The 14,894-nt window shown below is 33.0% G+C and overlaps 1 protein-coding gene across 1 annotated transcript in view; it reads right to left on the bottom strand.

Annotated features, from left to right (window-relative positions):
- LOC100233082 (ferredoxin-dependent glutamate synthase, chloroplastic) overlaps window positions 1–11,748 on the bottom strand; it is a 47,653-nt gene extending 35,905 nt beyond the window's left edge. Inside the window, exons 1-6 of the mRNA XM_002267020.4 lie at window positions 11,310–11,748; window positions 5,674–5,986; window positions 3,175–3,617; window positions 2,958–3,089; window positions 1,761–1,859; window positions 1,215–1,285 (exon numbers count right to left, since the gene is read on the bottom strand). Of these exons, the coding sequence (XP_002267056.1) occupies window positions 1,215–1,285; window positions 1,761–1,859; window positions 2,958–3,089; window positions 3,175–3,617; window positions 5,674–5,986; window positions 11,310–11,606 (1,355 nt within the window). The 5' untranslated portion in view covers window positions 11,607–11,748. The remainder of the gene's footprint in view (window positions 1–1,214; window positions 1,286–1,760; window positions 1,860–2,957; window positions 3,090–3,174; window positions 3,618–5,673; window positions 5,987–11,309) is intronic.
- Between the last annotated feature and the right edge of the window lie 3,146 nt (window positions 11,749–14,894).

Below are 14,894 nucleotides of genomic sequence, written 5' to 3'. Positions count from 1 at the left end.
ATAGAATCCCAATTAGATTCTCAGGTAATATAATGACACTACTATATACGATGAAAATAAATCTATGAAAAATTTTATGTTTTGATTTCATAGTTCTGTTTGCCACATACAAAGTTATACCAGAGCAATATCAGAGAGAAACAATATCCTTATTGCTATATATAATTGTAAAGAAATATTTACAAAATAAAAATGTATATGCATATTTATATGATATGAGGGGAGGAAAGGGAGAGAAGGAAGGAGTATATATTATCGACATGCACTCTTATAAGCTATAATAAAGATATGTTTAATATGTTGATGTGTCATCGACATCTCAATGTCCTATCTTTTAAATATAGCCATTCCAGCATGTACATATGGTATCATATCCATATTCCATGTATGTATCCAACAACACAATAATGCACTTATATAATGCCTAATGCCATATAAGTTCTCCCCCTTCCAATGCAGGAGCATCCAAGAGGATCAAAAGGCCAAACAGGCCCAGTTTGGTTGGACTTGGATAACTAAATGGCGTGGAATTCCAGCCTTCACGCATTTTTGAATCCTTTTACTTTGTTTCATTTTATTTTAGTTTTATTGACTATGAGTAATTAAGTATGCTCCTAATCTTTTTCAGCAGTCATGCTACATATTATGTGGTGTGAAGAGCAGATCCTGCAAGGTTCTAGAGAAGGAGCTAAGCTGAAACCATAGTTTTTCTGTTTCCTTAAGTATAATGGTATAATGATCCTTCAAATCAGGAGTAAGCAAATTACTCACTAGGTTCAGTAATAGTGACTAAACATGAACTAAACACGCATCAAAGTCAACAGTGATAAGACCCAAACTTCTTTCACCAGGTTCATGTGCACTTCTTAATGAGGCTTCTTACACACCGCATAAAGCCCATATCCTCCATGAGAGAAGGAATGCACTTCTACTGGACGCACTGGATGGCCATGATGCAAAAACTTACCTTAGGTAGGTTTTGAATTCTTCTTAGGCTCTTCACAAGTATAATTGTCACCACTAGTTTGCCCCAGTTGATCTTTTCACAATTATAGCTTTTCACTATATATCACAAGTGACATTGGGCTATATCTTTCCTAACTAAATACCTGGATTTTATGTTTAAGACTGTTTGATCCTATAAGCAAGAGAAGATGTTAATGATACCTCAGCTAAACCTTTAAAATGATGAAAGTTGTCTTTGAAAGTGTTACCTGAATAAAAGCAAGGCAGGTCCATCCCAAGCTTCCATTTGACCCTTGTAATAGTTATAAAAATCAACAACCTGAGACCAAAAAACTGACTATTTACCATCTGATATCAACTTAAATTGGACAAAGATCAGTACAGTCAAAGAGTGGGCATAATTAGTTAATTATATAGGGAAAATTGGAAAAATATCAATATTTGACTTGAAGAAAATACAAGGACAAGAGGAAGTATAAAGAGAACATGGGTTGAGCCAACAAACAAAAGCACATGCTGCTATCATTAACAGAGATATGAACCCAGACAGAGATGATGAGTAAAATTTCATTTGTTTAGCTGATCCAAAAAGGTTCAGATTTAGATCAGTATTTAATGGAGTTAAGTTGAAAGTATTTAATAAATTCAAAATGTACCACAGTAAACTTGTATTTAAAAAAAGTAAAAGTTAAGTAAAGAGAGACATTAATAATGTACTAAACCACAAGAGCTTCTCCAAAAGCATATTTACTGATGCGCAATCATTCAAACTATAATTGCCAGCTAAAAAATACCTCAGGATATTTAATCATCAAAGTTGGATGATTTTTGTAGGCCTCCGGGACCAGAATCATTAGAGACTCCTCAGCAGAACGGCCACTTCTTATCAACAACTGAATAGGAAGAGATAACAAAGAAATTTATCAGACAGAGAAGCTCTGTACAAAGAGAACAAAATTAACTAGAATATTGAAAATTAGAATCCTTGAGGAAACAACTCAAAAAGAACATCAGATGAAACTTGCTCTAAAAGAAAGTTGGAAAAAATCAAAAAATAAACAAAAACTTTTGTGAAATGTTCTAAGCACCCTAAAAACCCCAAAATGTATAACACAATGGAAAAAAAACATGAAATTCAACATGGACCATCTTGAAAACCAAGCTCTTACATCCACCAACTAAAAGCTTACAAATTAGACAGGAAAGAAAATTATTAAACAATCTTTCCAAATTAAACGCAAATTGAAACAATCAGAGTATAAGGCCATAAAGAGTCTAAGGTCTATATGGTAGGTCTGATAATACAAACACAACTACATGCATGATCATCACATATTTCAGAAGGAAAAAAAAAAAAAGATTAGTTTTAATAAACTGAATTGCTGATGTCAACAAGTGTTTACATGACAATCATTGATGGGTAGGGATACATAAATAAATTATTGGTTTTCAAAGAAAAAAGAAAGCAAACGTGCTAGGGTGCCACAAACAAACCCCACGACTACAATGGGAAACCAAAACAGCACATAAACAAAAAAGAGACTAAAGCTAAAAAGAAAATCTCCTTGATTGAACTTTTACTCCCTTGTTAAATTTTTTACTCCTAGATAACACAGGGACAGTGACGATCAAGATTTCCAAACATCTATGCATAGTATCCAAAGCATCTACATCAAAATCTGAAGATCCCCGAAAAAACTGAAAATGCCAATTACAACCCAGCCAACAAGAAGAGAAGGGATAAAATAGAGGCTGCAAATCAACAGTGGAAAACCACACAATCAACCATTTCTTCCAAATTGAAAGATGTCAAAAGATATTTGGGAGAAGAGAGCCTCTCTCATTGGGCTAGAGGATATATGAGGGAAGCAAGGATCTGATTGAAAAGCATCCTTTTTTAAAAATATGGCATTCTTAACCAAAAAAGGGAAAAAAATGTCATACAGCAAAAACCATGCAAATGATCTGGACATAAGGGTGATAGCTCATACTTCTGCGGTGCTATCAAGATTTGCCGAGTCAGATGCCTTTGGGTTACCAAAAGGACGAATTTCATTTTCTCGACCACGCCAAACAGGCGACTTCAATGAGGCCTCTCGAGATTGCATCCAGTTCAAATTCCCCTGTATAAGGATTTTGGCAATGTAAAATGAATCAGAAACAACTTGTATATGCCTAATACATATGATAACAAAAAAGAATTCCAACCTGTATGGTATTGATCTCTCCATTATGACCAAGTAACCTCATCGGTTGTGCAAGAGGCCACCTTGGACTAGTATTTGTGCTGTACCTCCGATGATAAATGGCAAAAGGTGATTTATAAATATCACTCTTAAGGTCCAAATAAAAGTTTCCAAGAACTTCCGAGCGAAGCATTCCTTTGTAAACTATTGTTTGATTGGATAACGAACAGAAATAAAGCTCATTTCCCCAAGTTTCTGACTTCACTGCTCTTTCAATCAATTTCCTACAGATGTATAGTTCTCTTTCAATATCATCGATGTTCTCTTCCTTAACAACTCTAACAAATACCTGCTGTATGTTTGGCATGGTTTCTTTAGCATAGTAACCAACTATAGAAATATCTACAGGAACAGGCCTCCATCCGAGCACCTCAAGGCCCTCTTGTTTGAAACTATTATCAATAACTACAGAAACAATTAAAATTTATGATCAGGAGAACAGATAACATGTGCAACAGAAAGATCTATCCCATGGTAGACCTCACTGCAATACAATCTGACAGTGTCAAACCAATAAATAAGAGATGAATCATATAGATGAGTACACATGGAAAGACATTGGCATGGAAGAAGTAATCATGCAGAAAGATGTAATTTAAACAAATAAGTACTATATCAGCTAGCAATCACATTAAAATAGATCTTGTTGCTAAGGTTGGGATTACAACTTTTAAGATTCATATCATGCAAAATGAGATAAGGATGCACTAGAATTTCAATGACTTAAGAAAACCCTGGTTGTGTTTGTCCGGTTAATTAATAAACAGCAATAGCAAACTTCCTCACCAACCCCAAAGAATATAATGCATTTAAAGCTCAAACATGCCAATATGATATAAAAGGTTAGAGCTCTAAGCCTCCTAGGATCAATCTCAGCTCAATTAAACCAAATTAGATTTGTTATGACAACCAACATTCATTTCAACCCTATCGCCGCACTGATGAGATAACCATGTTTAAAATTAAATATACCAAAAATAAGGCTCCACTTTTAGATTGCATCAGCATTCTACCATATACGGTTGTAAGGCTTTTTTTCCTTTTTCTCATTTTAAATATAAAGTCCGTTCCCATTTATCATACACATAGTCCAAAGTGGGACTTACTTCTCAGGATTAATCTTATATGTCACTCAGAATGCCTCAGTGAGCCTTCACAATGGCCCTAGTGGTATTCCAGGTGGTAGCCCAGGCTCTTGGGCAATCAACCACATGAAATGGCATGCAATACATTATTATTCGTTGTTAATAGAGTCAATAAATGATTTTTTTTTTAATTGTTTTTGGACCTTCTTTATATCTTGAAGCAGGAGTTGCAGTGTAACTGCAAAGTGGTAAAGCATTCTAACATTTCATCTAAAAGACCTAAAAGCTGTCTTGATTGAACAGGTCAACTTCCCTGAAGGTAATACTTCCATGGCAGTGGCCACACACCCATGACACATTACGAATATCACCAAAAAACATTAACTTATACTTGATACAGAGAGAGCTTAGTAATTGTCAAGGAATCAAGGCTTGGAAAGCTTTAGTTTTCTTTGGTGGGAGGATTCCTCATCCTTCTCTTGTACTTCTTTTTTCTATCAATATATCCCTTTGTCGTTTCCTATCAAAAAAAAAAAAGGCTTGGAAAGCTTTGGGTTTTTTTAATTAATTAATCTTTTTATTGCTTTAATTTTTTCTCATCTCTTGTGGATGAGATGTGATTAATAAATGGTAAATTTTTCTCATAACCTTCAAATGTGCAGCTTACTATGTTTCTTGCAACCTAAGAGCACTGAATAACTGTTTAGCCTATGTGCAGACCATTTAAAAAAATGCCCAAATTCCACAGCAATGCCTAACATGAGTTTGACAAAACTGTCGTGTTTAAACCAGTTCTAATTGTTTTTCAACCAAGGCAACTTATCTGAAAAAGTAAAAAACTTCAATCCCACAATATCCCTTTCAGTTCTACAATCTCTCACTCTCAAAAACAAAATTTAGAAATCTTCTAGAAATTAAATGTGTCCAATTAAATTACACGAGAGCAAACAAGTTACAAATAAAAGGGTGAAAAAACCTTTTAGTACGTTATCTTTAATTTCAAATAAATTAAGATATTTGAAATATTGTGAATAACTGACTGAAACTGTAATAACAAAGTAGCCAAATAACTAGTCTGTTACAAGGCCCATTTCTGTGCTGCATACTCAAACATGGCCTACAGAGTTGCCTTGGGGTATTCCTACTCATTTCAAATTTTAGTGCAATATGAAGGCTTAACAGCACACAAGAGGAATGAATCACCATTAACTGATATAAATACTATACCTATACATAATATGCAAAATCTTGCAAACCATAAATGAAATTCAGGAGGTAAACAATTGATCACAATGACATAGACATGCTGCCATTATTCGAAATGCATGGAAAAAATTTTAAGGGTCAACTTGATTCAATGTTCTTTAAAGAATCACCTGTTTTGGCTTCTTTCATAAGGTCATCATCTTTGGGGAGAAAAACCATTCCAACACCAGTATGCAACCTATCAAAGGAACCAATCCTTTGCTCTTTGGCCCAATTGTTAAATAGATCCCATGGAATTGAAGTCATCAATCCTGAACCATCTCCAGAGTCGTTATCAGCTCCACAGCCCCCACGATGTTCCATGCAGCTAAGGGCAGCAAGGGCATCCTTGACAACCTCATGGGATGCTTTGTTATCCAAATTAGCAATGAATCCAACTCCACAAGCTCCTCTCTCTGATATTATGTCATCCAAGTTTGCAACCTTATAAGCATAAGATTAGATCATAAGAAACAATCTTTTTACAAGCATGCTGGGCCAAAAAAAAAAAAAAAAACAGAAAGAAATAAAATGAAACAGTGAGCTACTCCAAATTCTGAAAGAAAGTAAAAAATTAATAGCTTCACATGAAGAACAAATAGAAGAAGAAAGTGGATGTAATGCTATTAATATGGTAGGAAAAAGGATGACACTCTGTGCACCCAGGTTGTACCAACTCTTTTAGAAATTTTAGTGGATTACATCCTGATCAAAGAAGGGATCAAATCTATGATGACTTTAATCCTCATCCGCTGAATCTCCTAGTAGATCATATGTATAAAAATCAACCATGATTTTGATAGCTTCAGATATTCAGTTCCAATCTAATTATTTAATGGTATAAAAAAAATCAGAGAATGAACTAAATAAAAAGTAAAAGTCCGATGACTAAAAACAAATATTGTTAGGCATGGTTTTTCAAATTATATCTGCTAAGCAGGAAGAAGAAAAAGAAAAAAAGCAATCAACTCAAGTAAATTTCCAAACTACCAAGATGCCCATTCGTTGTTAGTTAGGCTATAGAAAACATATTTAAATGAAAATAATTGAAGGAAGGGGAAAAAAGCTAAAGTGAAAATATAAGAATTTTAACCAAAAATATGGAATCAGGAAAGATAAATGAACGTAAAATTAAAAATGAAAATTGTAACTATACAACATCATCAAGTCAATTGAACAACATTAGGCATGGGAAAGAGGAATCCACATGTACATCATGTTATGTCAAACAAGGAAAAAAAAACAAAAACAAACTAACATTAACTATACAGCATGCATAAAGATAGACCCCAAATGTAGCATAAAGGCAAGGCTGTGAAGAAGCAAAAAGATTGTCTTGAACAAGAATGGTTAGACCCTATTGATGGAATTGCTAGCACATAACCAAGGAGAAAATATTTTTTAAGTTTATAAGACAGCACCTTCTTGTCATGGTTGAATGAGCAAGACTTTTTTTTCTTTTTCATTTTTTTGATGAGAAACAACAGTATAATATATTAAGATAAGTAAAAATAAGTACAAACAAGGATGATAGATCCTCCAAAAAGTACACAAAAAAAAAAAAAAAAACAGTAAGAGCCTCCAAGTTCAAGGATCTATACAACTATGAGGTTCCACAAGCTATGTCCCATGTGGGAATATACAAAAATAATCTATCCTTACTAGCCCACACCCTTGGAACTGCACACCGGCATCCAATCAAGTTGGATCAAATTAAGGGGAACACCCTTAAAACTTGTGTTGCAAAAGGCCCAAAAGGAGGCTAAGGAATGAATTATGTCCCAAAGACCCTTTCAAGTTTTCGGCTTTTCCTAAAAAATCCTAACATTTCTTTCCCACCACAGATCCCACATCAAAGCAAGACAAGCAAAATACCACAACACCTTGCCTCTACTGGTACTTCCCAATCTTTTATATGAAATAATCATCATGTCACATACACTTCTAAGAGAAACCCAATCCATATGAGCTAAGCTTAATAGTCTATGCCAAAGCCCCAAACTCAATGGACAATGTAATATATCGTTTAACCCCTCTCCATACACAACAAACAAACATCAAGACTGAGGGCTTTGTAGGATCTTCTCAATTGTAGCATTTCATTGGTGTTTACCTTCTTAAGTGTCACTAACCAAGCAATGGATTTGACTTACATGGGGCTTGCGATTTTCAAAAAAAATCAATAGGGAATGATGGAGTTAGATCAATATGATTGAACATGATTGAAAAGAACAACCTGAAGAATATGGGGACCAAGCTCTCGAATCAGGACCAAATGGAGGTAAGTGCAAGTGAGAAAGAGAGGACATGAGTCTTTCAAGATCTTCTATCTCAAGATCCGAAAGATTGTGACAAAAGTTTAGATTCCAAGAGAAAGGATAAATAGACCCAAGAACCGAAGAGATAGGTTTTCAACTATGACAATTCTAAATAGACCTGAAATGAATGAGCAGGACATGATGGTCAGATTATGGGGGATATCATCTCTGGTAACCTTGTTAGGTTAAAGTTGACGATTCTATGTTTTGGCCTTTTCTTAAACTTCTATTCAGCTATATGAAAACCTATGCAATACCTGATTCTTTTAACTTATTGCTCAAATTCTTGGAATTCATTTACGAATAATGAACCTCTTATACATTTTATAAAAAATATATGAACATCAATTCAGATATCAGCTACTGTGCCCATCCAAAACTATTATTCTAGTTAAACTTGTGTTATTAATTTTATGGGGGTTTTTTTATTTTTCCTTTTTTTAATAGGCAAATAAGAGTCTAAAAAAGAGAACCTAAATAAAATAGAGACTCAATTCTGGAATGTAGGAACTATAGAAGGAGTACAAAAACAAAGAAAAGAAACTATAATAGGCAAAATCAGGCCTCAACTGCTACCCAGGCTGTCAATAAAATCTAAAAAAGTCAAACTTCCAACCCCTAAATGTGTGATCTCAACCTTTAGAGATCACACATTTCCCACTCTTTCCAGATACAGAAAAACAGGCACAATGGAGCCAACTCAATACCCTCCTGCTGCCTTTACCAATAGAATTACCATGCCAACAAGACAAAGTGGCATTAACAGAAAGAGAATACAGTTAGCAGATTTCTCATCTTGCTTAAAAAGACTGCAGGAATTAACCATAGACCATATATATCAAGTGAGAGAAATTTTTTTTTTTAACCCAAAGATCAATTGCAAGAATCTAACTTTCAACATCTAACTGCCAACAGTATCACCAGCCCTATTGTAGTATGGTCAGGTTCCCAAAGTCCCAACATTTATCTTCAATGCCACTGCCCCTTCTAAAGATCAAAATTTTCAGAAAACCAGGATAAAGATCCCAGCCTCTAAGTTGCCCTTTTTAAAGATTAATATTTTCACAAAATCAGGGTGAAAATCCTTGCCCCAATAAGACTTCATTTCAGATAGGTCAAGTAAAAAAAATAAAACAACCATTCCATTAACCTCCCTTCTCACGATTGGTGATGATTAGCATAACATTTTCAGGTTTAGTTCCAAAGCACAAAAAACATGAGCTTGAGCTCTTCCAGAAATTTTCTTGCTACAAAGGGATCAAATTTTGGGCATAACTTGCAATCTACTGGAAGTTTAGCAAGATAATAATGGGATCATCATAGAGAAACACTACCAAATGAGAACTGCTCTACAAGTACTTGTATCTGTGATCATAGAAAGTTTAGTACTTACATATTTATGGTCAGGAAGAAAAGGGGCAAAAAAGACACAGGGAGATGTGACTTTTCCCATCCACACTCAATCAGCATCATATCTCATGAGTTATAATTTAGAGGCAGACAAAAATTTTATGTTCCAACACAGACACAGGTGAAGGAATAGGAAGTCCCCAAAATCTACACAGACACAGTTACAGAAGTTCATGCTTGTGAATTTAATCTGATGTAAAATAATACATTTACTTGGATTGTTTTCATAAGCATATAAGGAAGAATACTGGATACAACTAATGAACAAGGTACAACTTCAAAACAAACCCCCAATGAAAAAGGTGAAATTAACTATTCCTTTCAAATCCTCTAAATAGATTAAGATTGGCTCTTTTTGGGGTGTCAAAACTAGTGTTTGACAAAGGAGATGCAGACCATGCCCATAGTGTCTCACATACAACCATCAAAGCAAGAAACATCCTGCTCTTCTCTCAGGAAAATATTGCAGGAATGACTGTCCTCTATTTAGTAGGACAGATTCTTCAACCATGTTAAATTTCAGTAGCAGCACTTGGGTGCAGTCAAACACCCCACTTAAATTGCCCATAGATTCCTTTATGGACCTGAAAGTGCATTATTAACTTACAAACCCAGAATTGAATAGTGTAGTAGTTTAACCTTTTATCTTCATCAGAAGTTAGTCCCACTAAATTAAAGACACACCCAACAATCGTTTACTACATGTTAAGGATATACTGCCAAAAAGCTTAAGTTATCAAAGTAGCTAATCAAAAATTCAAAATCTGCTGCAAATTCAAAAGCCATTTGAATACAAACAATAAAAATAATGAAGTAAAAAATTAATGATAAAACTAAAAGATCCAAGCTCAGAATTGAATGGCATATTATTTGAACCTTTATCTTCATCAGAATCTAGTCCATTGACATTCAAGAAACAACCAATACCCTATTGTTCACTGCATATTAAGGACCTTATCAAAATTGCTAACAGAAATTTCAAAATCTGCTAAAATTTCAGAAGCCATTAAAATTAAAACCATAAAAATAGCAAAGAAAAAATTGTCACAATGCTAAAATTTTAAAGTCCAAAACTAAATAGCACACCATTTTGACCTTTGATTGTAATTGGAATCTAGTCCATCTATGTTCTAAAATTACCCAACACCTGATTGTTCACTATGTTTAAGGATCTATCTAAAATACTAATGTTGCTAATACAAAAGCCAAAATCCGCTATAAGATCAAAAGGCATTTGAATTAGAACCATAAAATAACAAACAAAATTAGCAAGGCACTAAAATTTCAAAACTTAGAATTAGATAACATATTATTTTCACCTTTTATGTTAGTTGGAATCTAGTCCGTTACATCCAAGAAACAGACATAACAGGCTGTTTACTACACATTGAGGACCTTAGAGTTCAAATAGTCATTTCAATACATAAGTAAAGCAAAATCAGTCATAACAATACAATATACAATCTTGATCTTGATCTTTTATCTTATTGAAAGTGGAAATAAGACTATCCAAATTCAAGAAATACCCAACACCTGATTGTCCACATGTTAAGGACCATCCATTTCAAATTATTGGAGTTGCTAATTCGAAATTCAAATTTAGCTACAAAATCGAAAGTAATATGGATCAGGACCATAAAAAAATGACAGAAAAATTAGTTATAAAGTTAAAATTTCAACCACGCACGCACACGCACACGCATAGCATAAATAGAAAACTTCACGCTTTTCTTAACGCTGAGGGTCCGTTTGGCACATTGGCAACTTTTAGTGAAGCGCCATGAAATCCTTTTAAGCTCAAGAACATCCCAGTGGAACCCGCTTTCTGAGTTTTAAACATTTTAATGTCTTTAACCTAAAGTGTTATATTCTATAATCAAACACGAAAAATTACTCTTAAAAACAATCAAGAACCGGTTGGAACTGGGCTTAAATATAGTATTCGGTTACGATTTTGAAACAACTTTTATTGCTTTCAAAAAGTAAACTCAAGGAAGCAAGAAAACTACTCCAAAAAATGCCAACCGCGACTCACACACCTTGGGTTTTGAATCGGAGCGTGAACTCGATTGCTCCGCCGCGTTCTTGATACGATCAAGATCCAGAACCGCGTTGATCGTACCAAACTTACCGGCCGAGAATTTGTGAAATCTCCGGTGGCCGGAGACTCCTATTCTCGGGCGCGCACGCCGCGATTTACAGTACAGCCCAACAAAATCAGCGAGAATGATGCCCTTGTTCGTGGCAAAAACTGAAGTTGGCGGCGGAGATTGAGCGGCGGGAAAGACATTGGAGTGAAGAAGCTGAGAAGTGGGAGAGAAAGAGTGGAGAGACATGGCTGATTCTGGAGAGAGAACAACCCGGAGAGAGAAATAGAATAAGAGGATCGTGTGGAGAAGGAAGAAAATGGATGTGAAGATAAAAGAGCGAGGGGCTCGGAACCACCCGCCTCTCTCGCGTCTACTTCTTCTTCTTTGATTGATGTACAGACCAAAATCCCAATCCTCTTGTATCGTGGTGCACCCTTTTTTCCTACACCTACGAAATGTGACCGTTCGGATATGAGTCGGGGCATCCCTCGTTCTATGATTTGCGGTACCAAATGGTGTTATCTTAATCTTGCGGTGATGGACTTGCCACGTGATGATCTTTATGTATTGAAAGTTTTTAACATCGATCCTAAGTGGACGGTGGACTTCACGTATTCCGCATAGCCGAACCCCCGTTTTTTGGAAAAAATAATGTGCGTCGTTGTCATTTGATGATTCTCATCAGCATGCTCAAATGGTCAATAAAACCGTCCTATTGATATCATTGAATTTTTCTTGAAGAGAAATTGACGTGTCAAATTGAGTTTTTGTTATTTTAAATGTTGTCGTGATAATCTGTAATTAAATTATTTTAATATTAATATTAGTATGCATATATATTTATTACTTTTTTGTATTTTAAAATTATTTAATTATGTTATTTATCATTTTTTATTATTTCCACGGTAATAAGGAGTATTAAATTAGTATATATATGTATTTATTACTTTTTTGAATTTTAAATTAATTTAGTTAGTTATTTATCTGTTTTTTATCATTTTCACGTGTCATAAGGAGTGCTTAAAATTTTTCGATTTCCGATGGTGTCAGATTGAGTTTTTATTATTTTATTATGTTGTTTATTTATTTTTATGATTTCCACGTGTAATAAGGAGTGCATAAAAATTTTCGATTATTTTGCCCATAAATAGTAAGATTTAATCCAAAAATAAATTATTTTAATATTTATATTAGTTTGAATAAAGTGAAAAATCGAATCCAATCATTGCAGATTTGCAAATACTCATGTAATAAACTGTGGGATTCCAGTTTATTCGATTTATGAGAGATTCGTTGACCTTTTTGTCCACCTAAGCAAAAGGTAGAGAGAAAGCTCGTGATTTGGTATCTTAGGCTTGACCTACCGCCATTTGCCAGTAACGTGCTGAGTCATCTAACGGGTGGCGTTTGGCAATGACTGGTAACAACCGGTTCCTTTGGGATGGAAACGTGTGTTTGGTAGTCACATGACGAATTGTCTTTCTCTTTACGGTTGTGGGACAGACATAGATACCGGCAGAAAGTGGTCGGATTTGGGTATTGTATCTTAACCGTTCATCGGTCATCGCTCATTCATCCAAACTGTGCCACGAATGCAGTAACCAATTCCAAATGACATGGAAGTCATCCTGGCAACTCCCTACTAGTGCTGTGGGAGAATTTCACTTCAAAGGTGATGCGGGGTGGCCTCCAGTCGTTTTCAATTCTGGCTTTTGGAACCTCCTAAAAGCCGACCTACCATCCATTAAGGGATAGGAAAGAGTACGCCCCACCATTTGCTATCTATTGGCCCTTTTGGGTGGGTCACGTTTTTTTTTTTTTTTTGTTTCTTATTCAGACTTCTCTCCTAAACCTTATCAAATTATCAGTACCACATGACCTTCATCCACAAATCCTTTCTCAGAGGTTACAATAAAATATAAAAAGCAACGTTCCTTTTCCCATCTATTTTTAGAGCCCGTTAGGCAGTGATTTTTAAAAATGTTTCTATCCTTAAAAACACTTTTAAGTGTTTTTGGGATAAAAATAAAGTGTTTGGCAAATTTTAAAAAACACTTTTGAAAATCTGAAAAAACACTTGAAGTGATTTTTAGAGAATTACTTGACAGGTGTTTTTTTTAAAAAAAACACTTCAATTTTTTTGAAATATTTCAAAAATGCCCCCCAGTGATAAATCAATTAGAAAAATATTTTTTTTAAAAAAAATTAATAGGTGGTCATATATTGTTTTACTTTTAAAATTATCTTTTATTCAATGTTTTTTTTTATTGATTTAGATGTTTTTTGTAAATATTTTTTAAAATTTAGTATAGTGATAAAAAAATTATTATTTTTAATTAGAAAAGTTTTTTTTTTTTTTAGAAATTAATAGGTAATCATATATTGTTTTAATTTTAAAATTATCTTTTATTCAATGTTATTTTTTTAGTGATTTAGATGTTTTTTCATTAATAAAAAGTTTTTTTTGTTTATCATACTATTTTTTTTAATTAAAATTGTATGTCCTTTTTGGTAATTTATTAATATTAAAAGTGTTTTTATATTTATACAATATATTATCAAAAACACTTTAGAATCATTTTTTCTGATTATCATAAAAGTGTTTTTTATAGAAACACTATAGCAGAAAACACTTCAAATAAAAACACTTCCACTAGAATCACTACCAAACGGGCTCTTAACCCATTTGGGTGTAAGATAATTTAATAAAAAATAGTAATATATAGTCTATTTGGTAACTGATAATATTTTTTGATTATTTATAAAAAAAATATAGGTTAAATAATTAGAAACTGTTTTTTTTTAAGCACTTTTAACCCCTTTGGGTGTAAGATATTTTAATAAAAAATAATGATATAAAGTTAATTTTGCAACTTTTTTTATGATGATTTTGACAGTTTTTTGTTATTTATAACCAAAAAAAGAAAAGAAAATATGTTTCATAACTATAACCTATTTTTATTTTTTATTATTATTAAACCACAAAATATAGTATTTAAAAAAACATATTTTAGTTATTTTTTATTATTTTTACTTAGTTTTTTGAGAATATTTTTTAAAAAATAGTTATAAAAGCATGAATAATTATTAAAAATGAAACATTTGATATAAAATTAATTTTTAAAACATATTAAAATATAAAAATAAATTTAAAAAATATTTAATTTTTTTAAACAAATTTTTTATTTTATAAAATATCAAATAATAATTTTTAAAAACCGTTTTTAAAAACAATTATCAAATAAGATCATAATTCTTGTTTTGTTTGTAACTGTTCCAAAAATAATTTTATACGACATGAGAAAAACAAAAAGAAAATCATGTTATATTATATATTTATAAAATGAAAAATAGTTTTATATTCTATAAAATATAAAATTCCAAAAATAATTTTATACGACAGGAGAAAAACAAAAAGAAAATCATGTTATATTATATATTTATAAAATGAAAAATAGTTTTGTATTCTATAAAATATAAAATTCCATTTTTTTATTTGTTTTATGGTGAATTTTTAAAAAATAGTTATAGAAA

This window comes from Vitis vinifera, chromosome 8 (genome assembly GCF_030704535.1).
Source record: "Vitis vinifera cultivar Pinot Noir 40024 chromosome 8, ASM3070453v1".
NCBI lineage: Eukaryota > Viridiplantae > Streptophyta > Magnoliopsida > Vitales > Vitaceae > Vitis > Vitis vinifera.
Note: the sequence above shows the minus strand (reverse complement) of the source record. Positions and strands in the feature narration are given on the sequence as shown.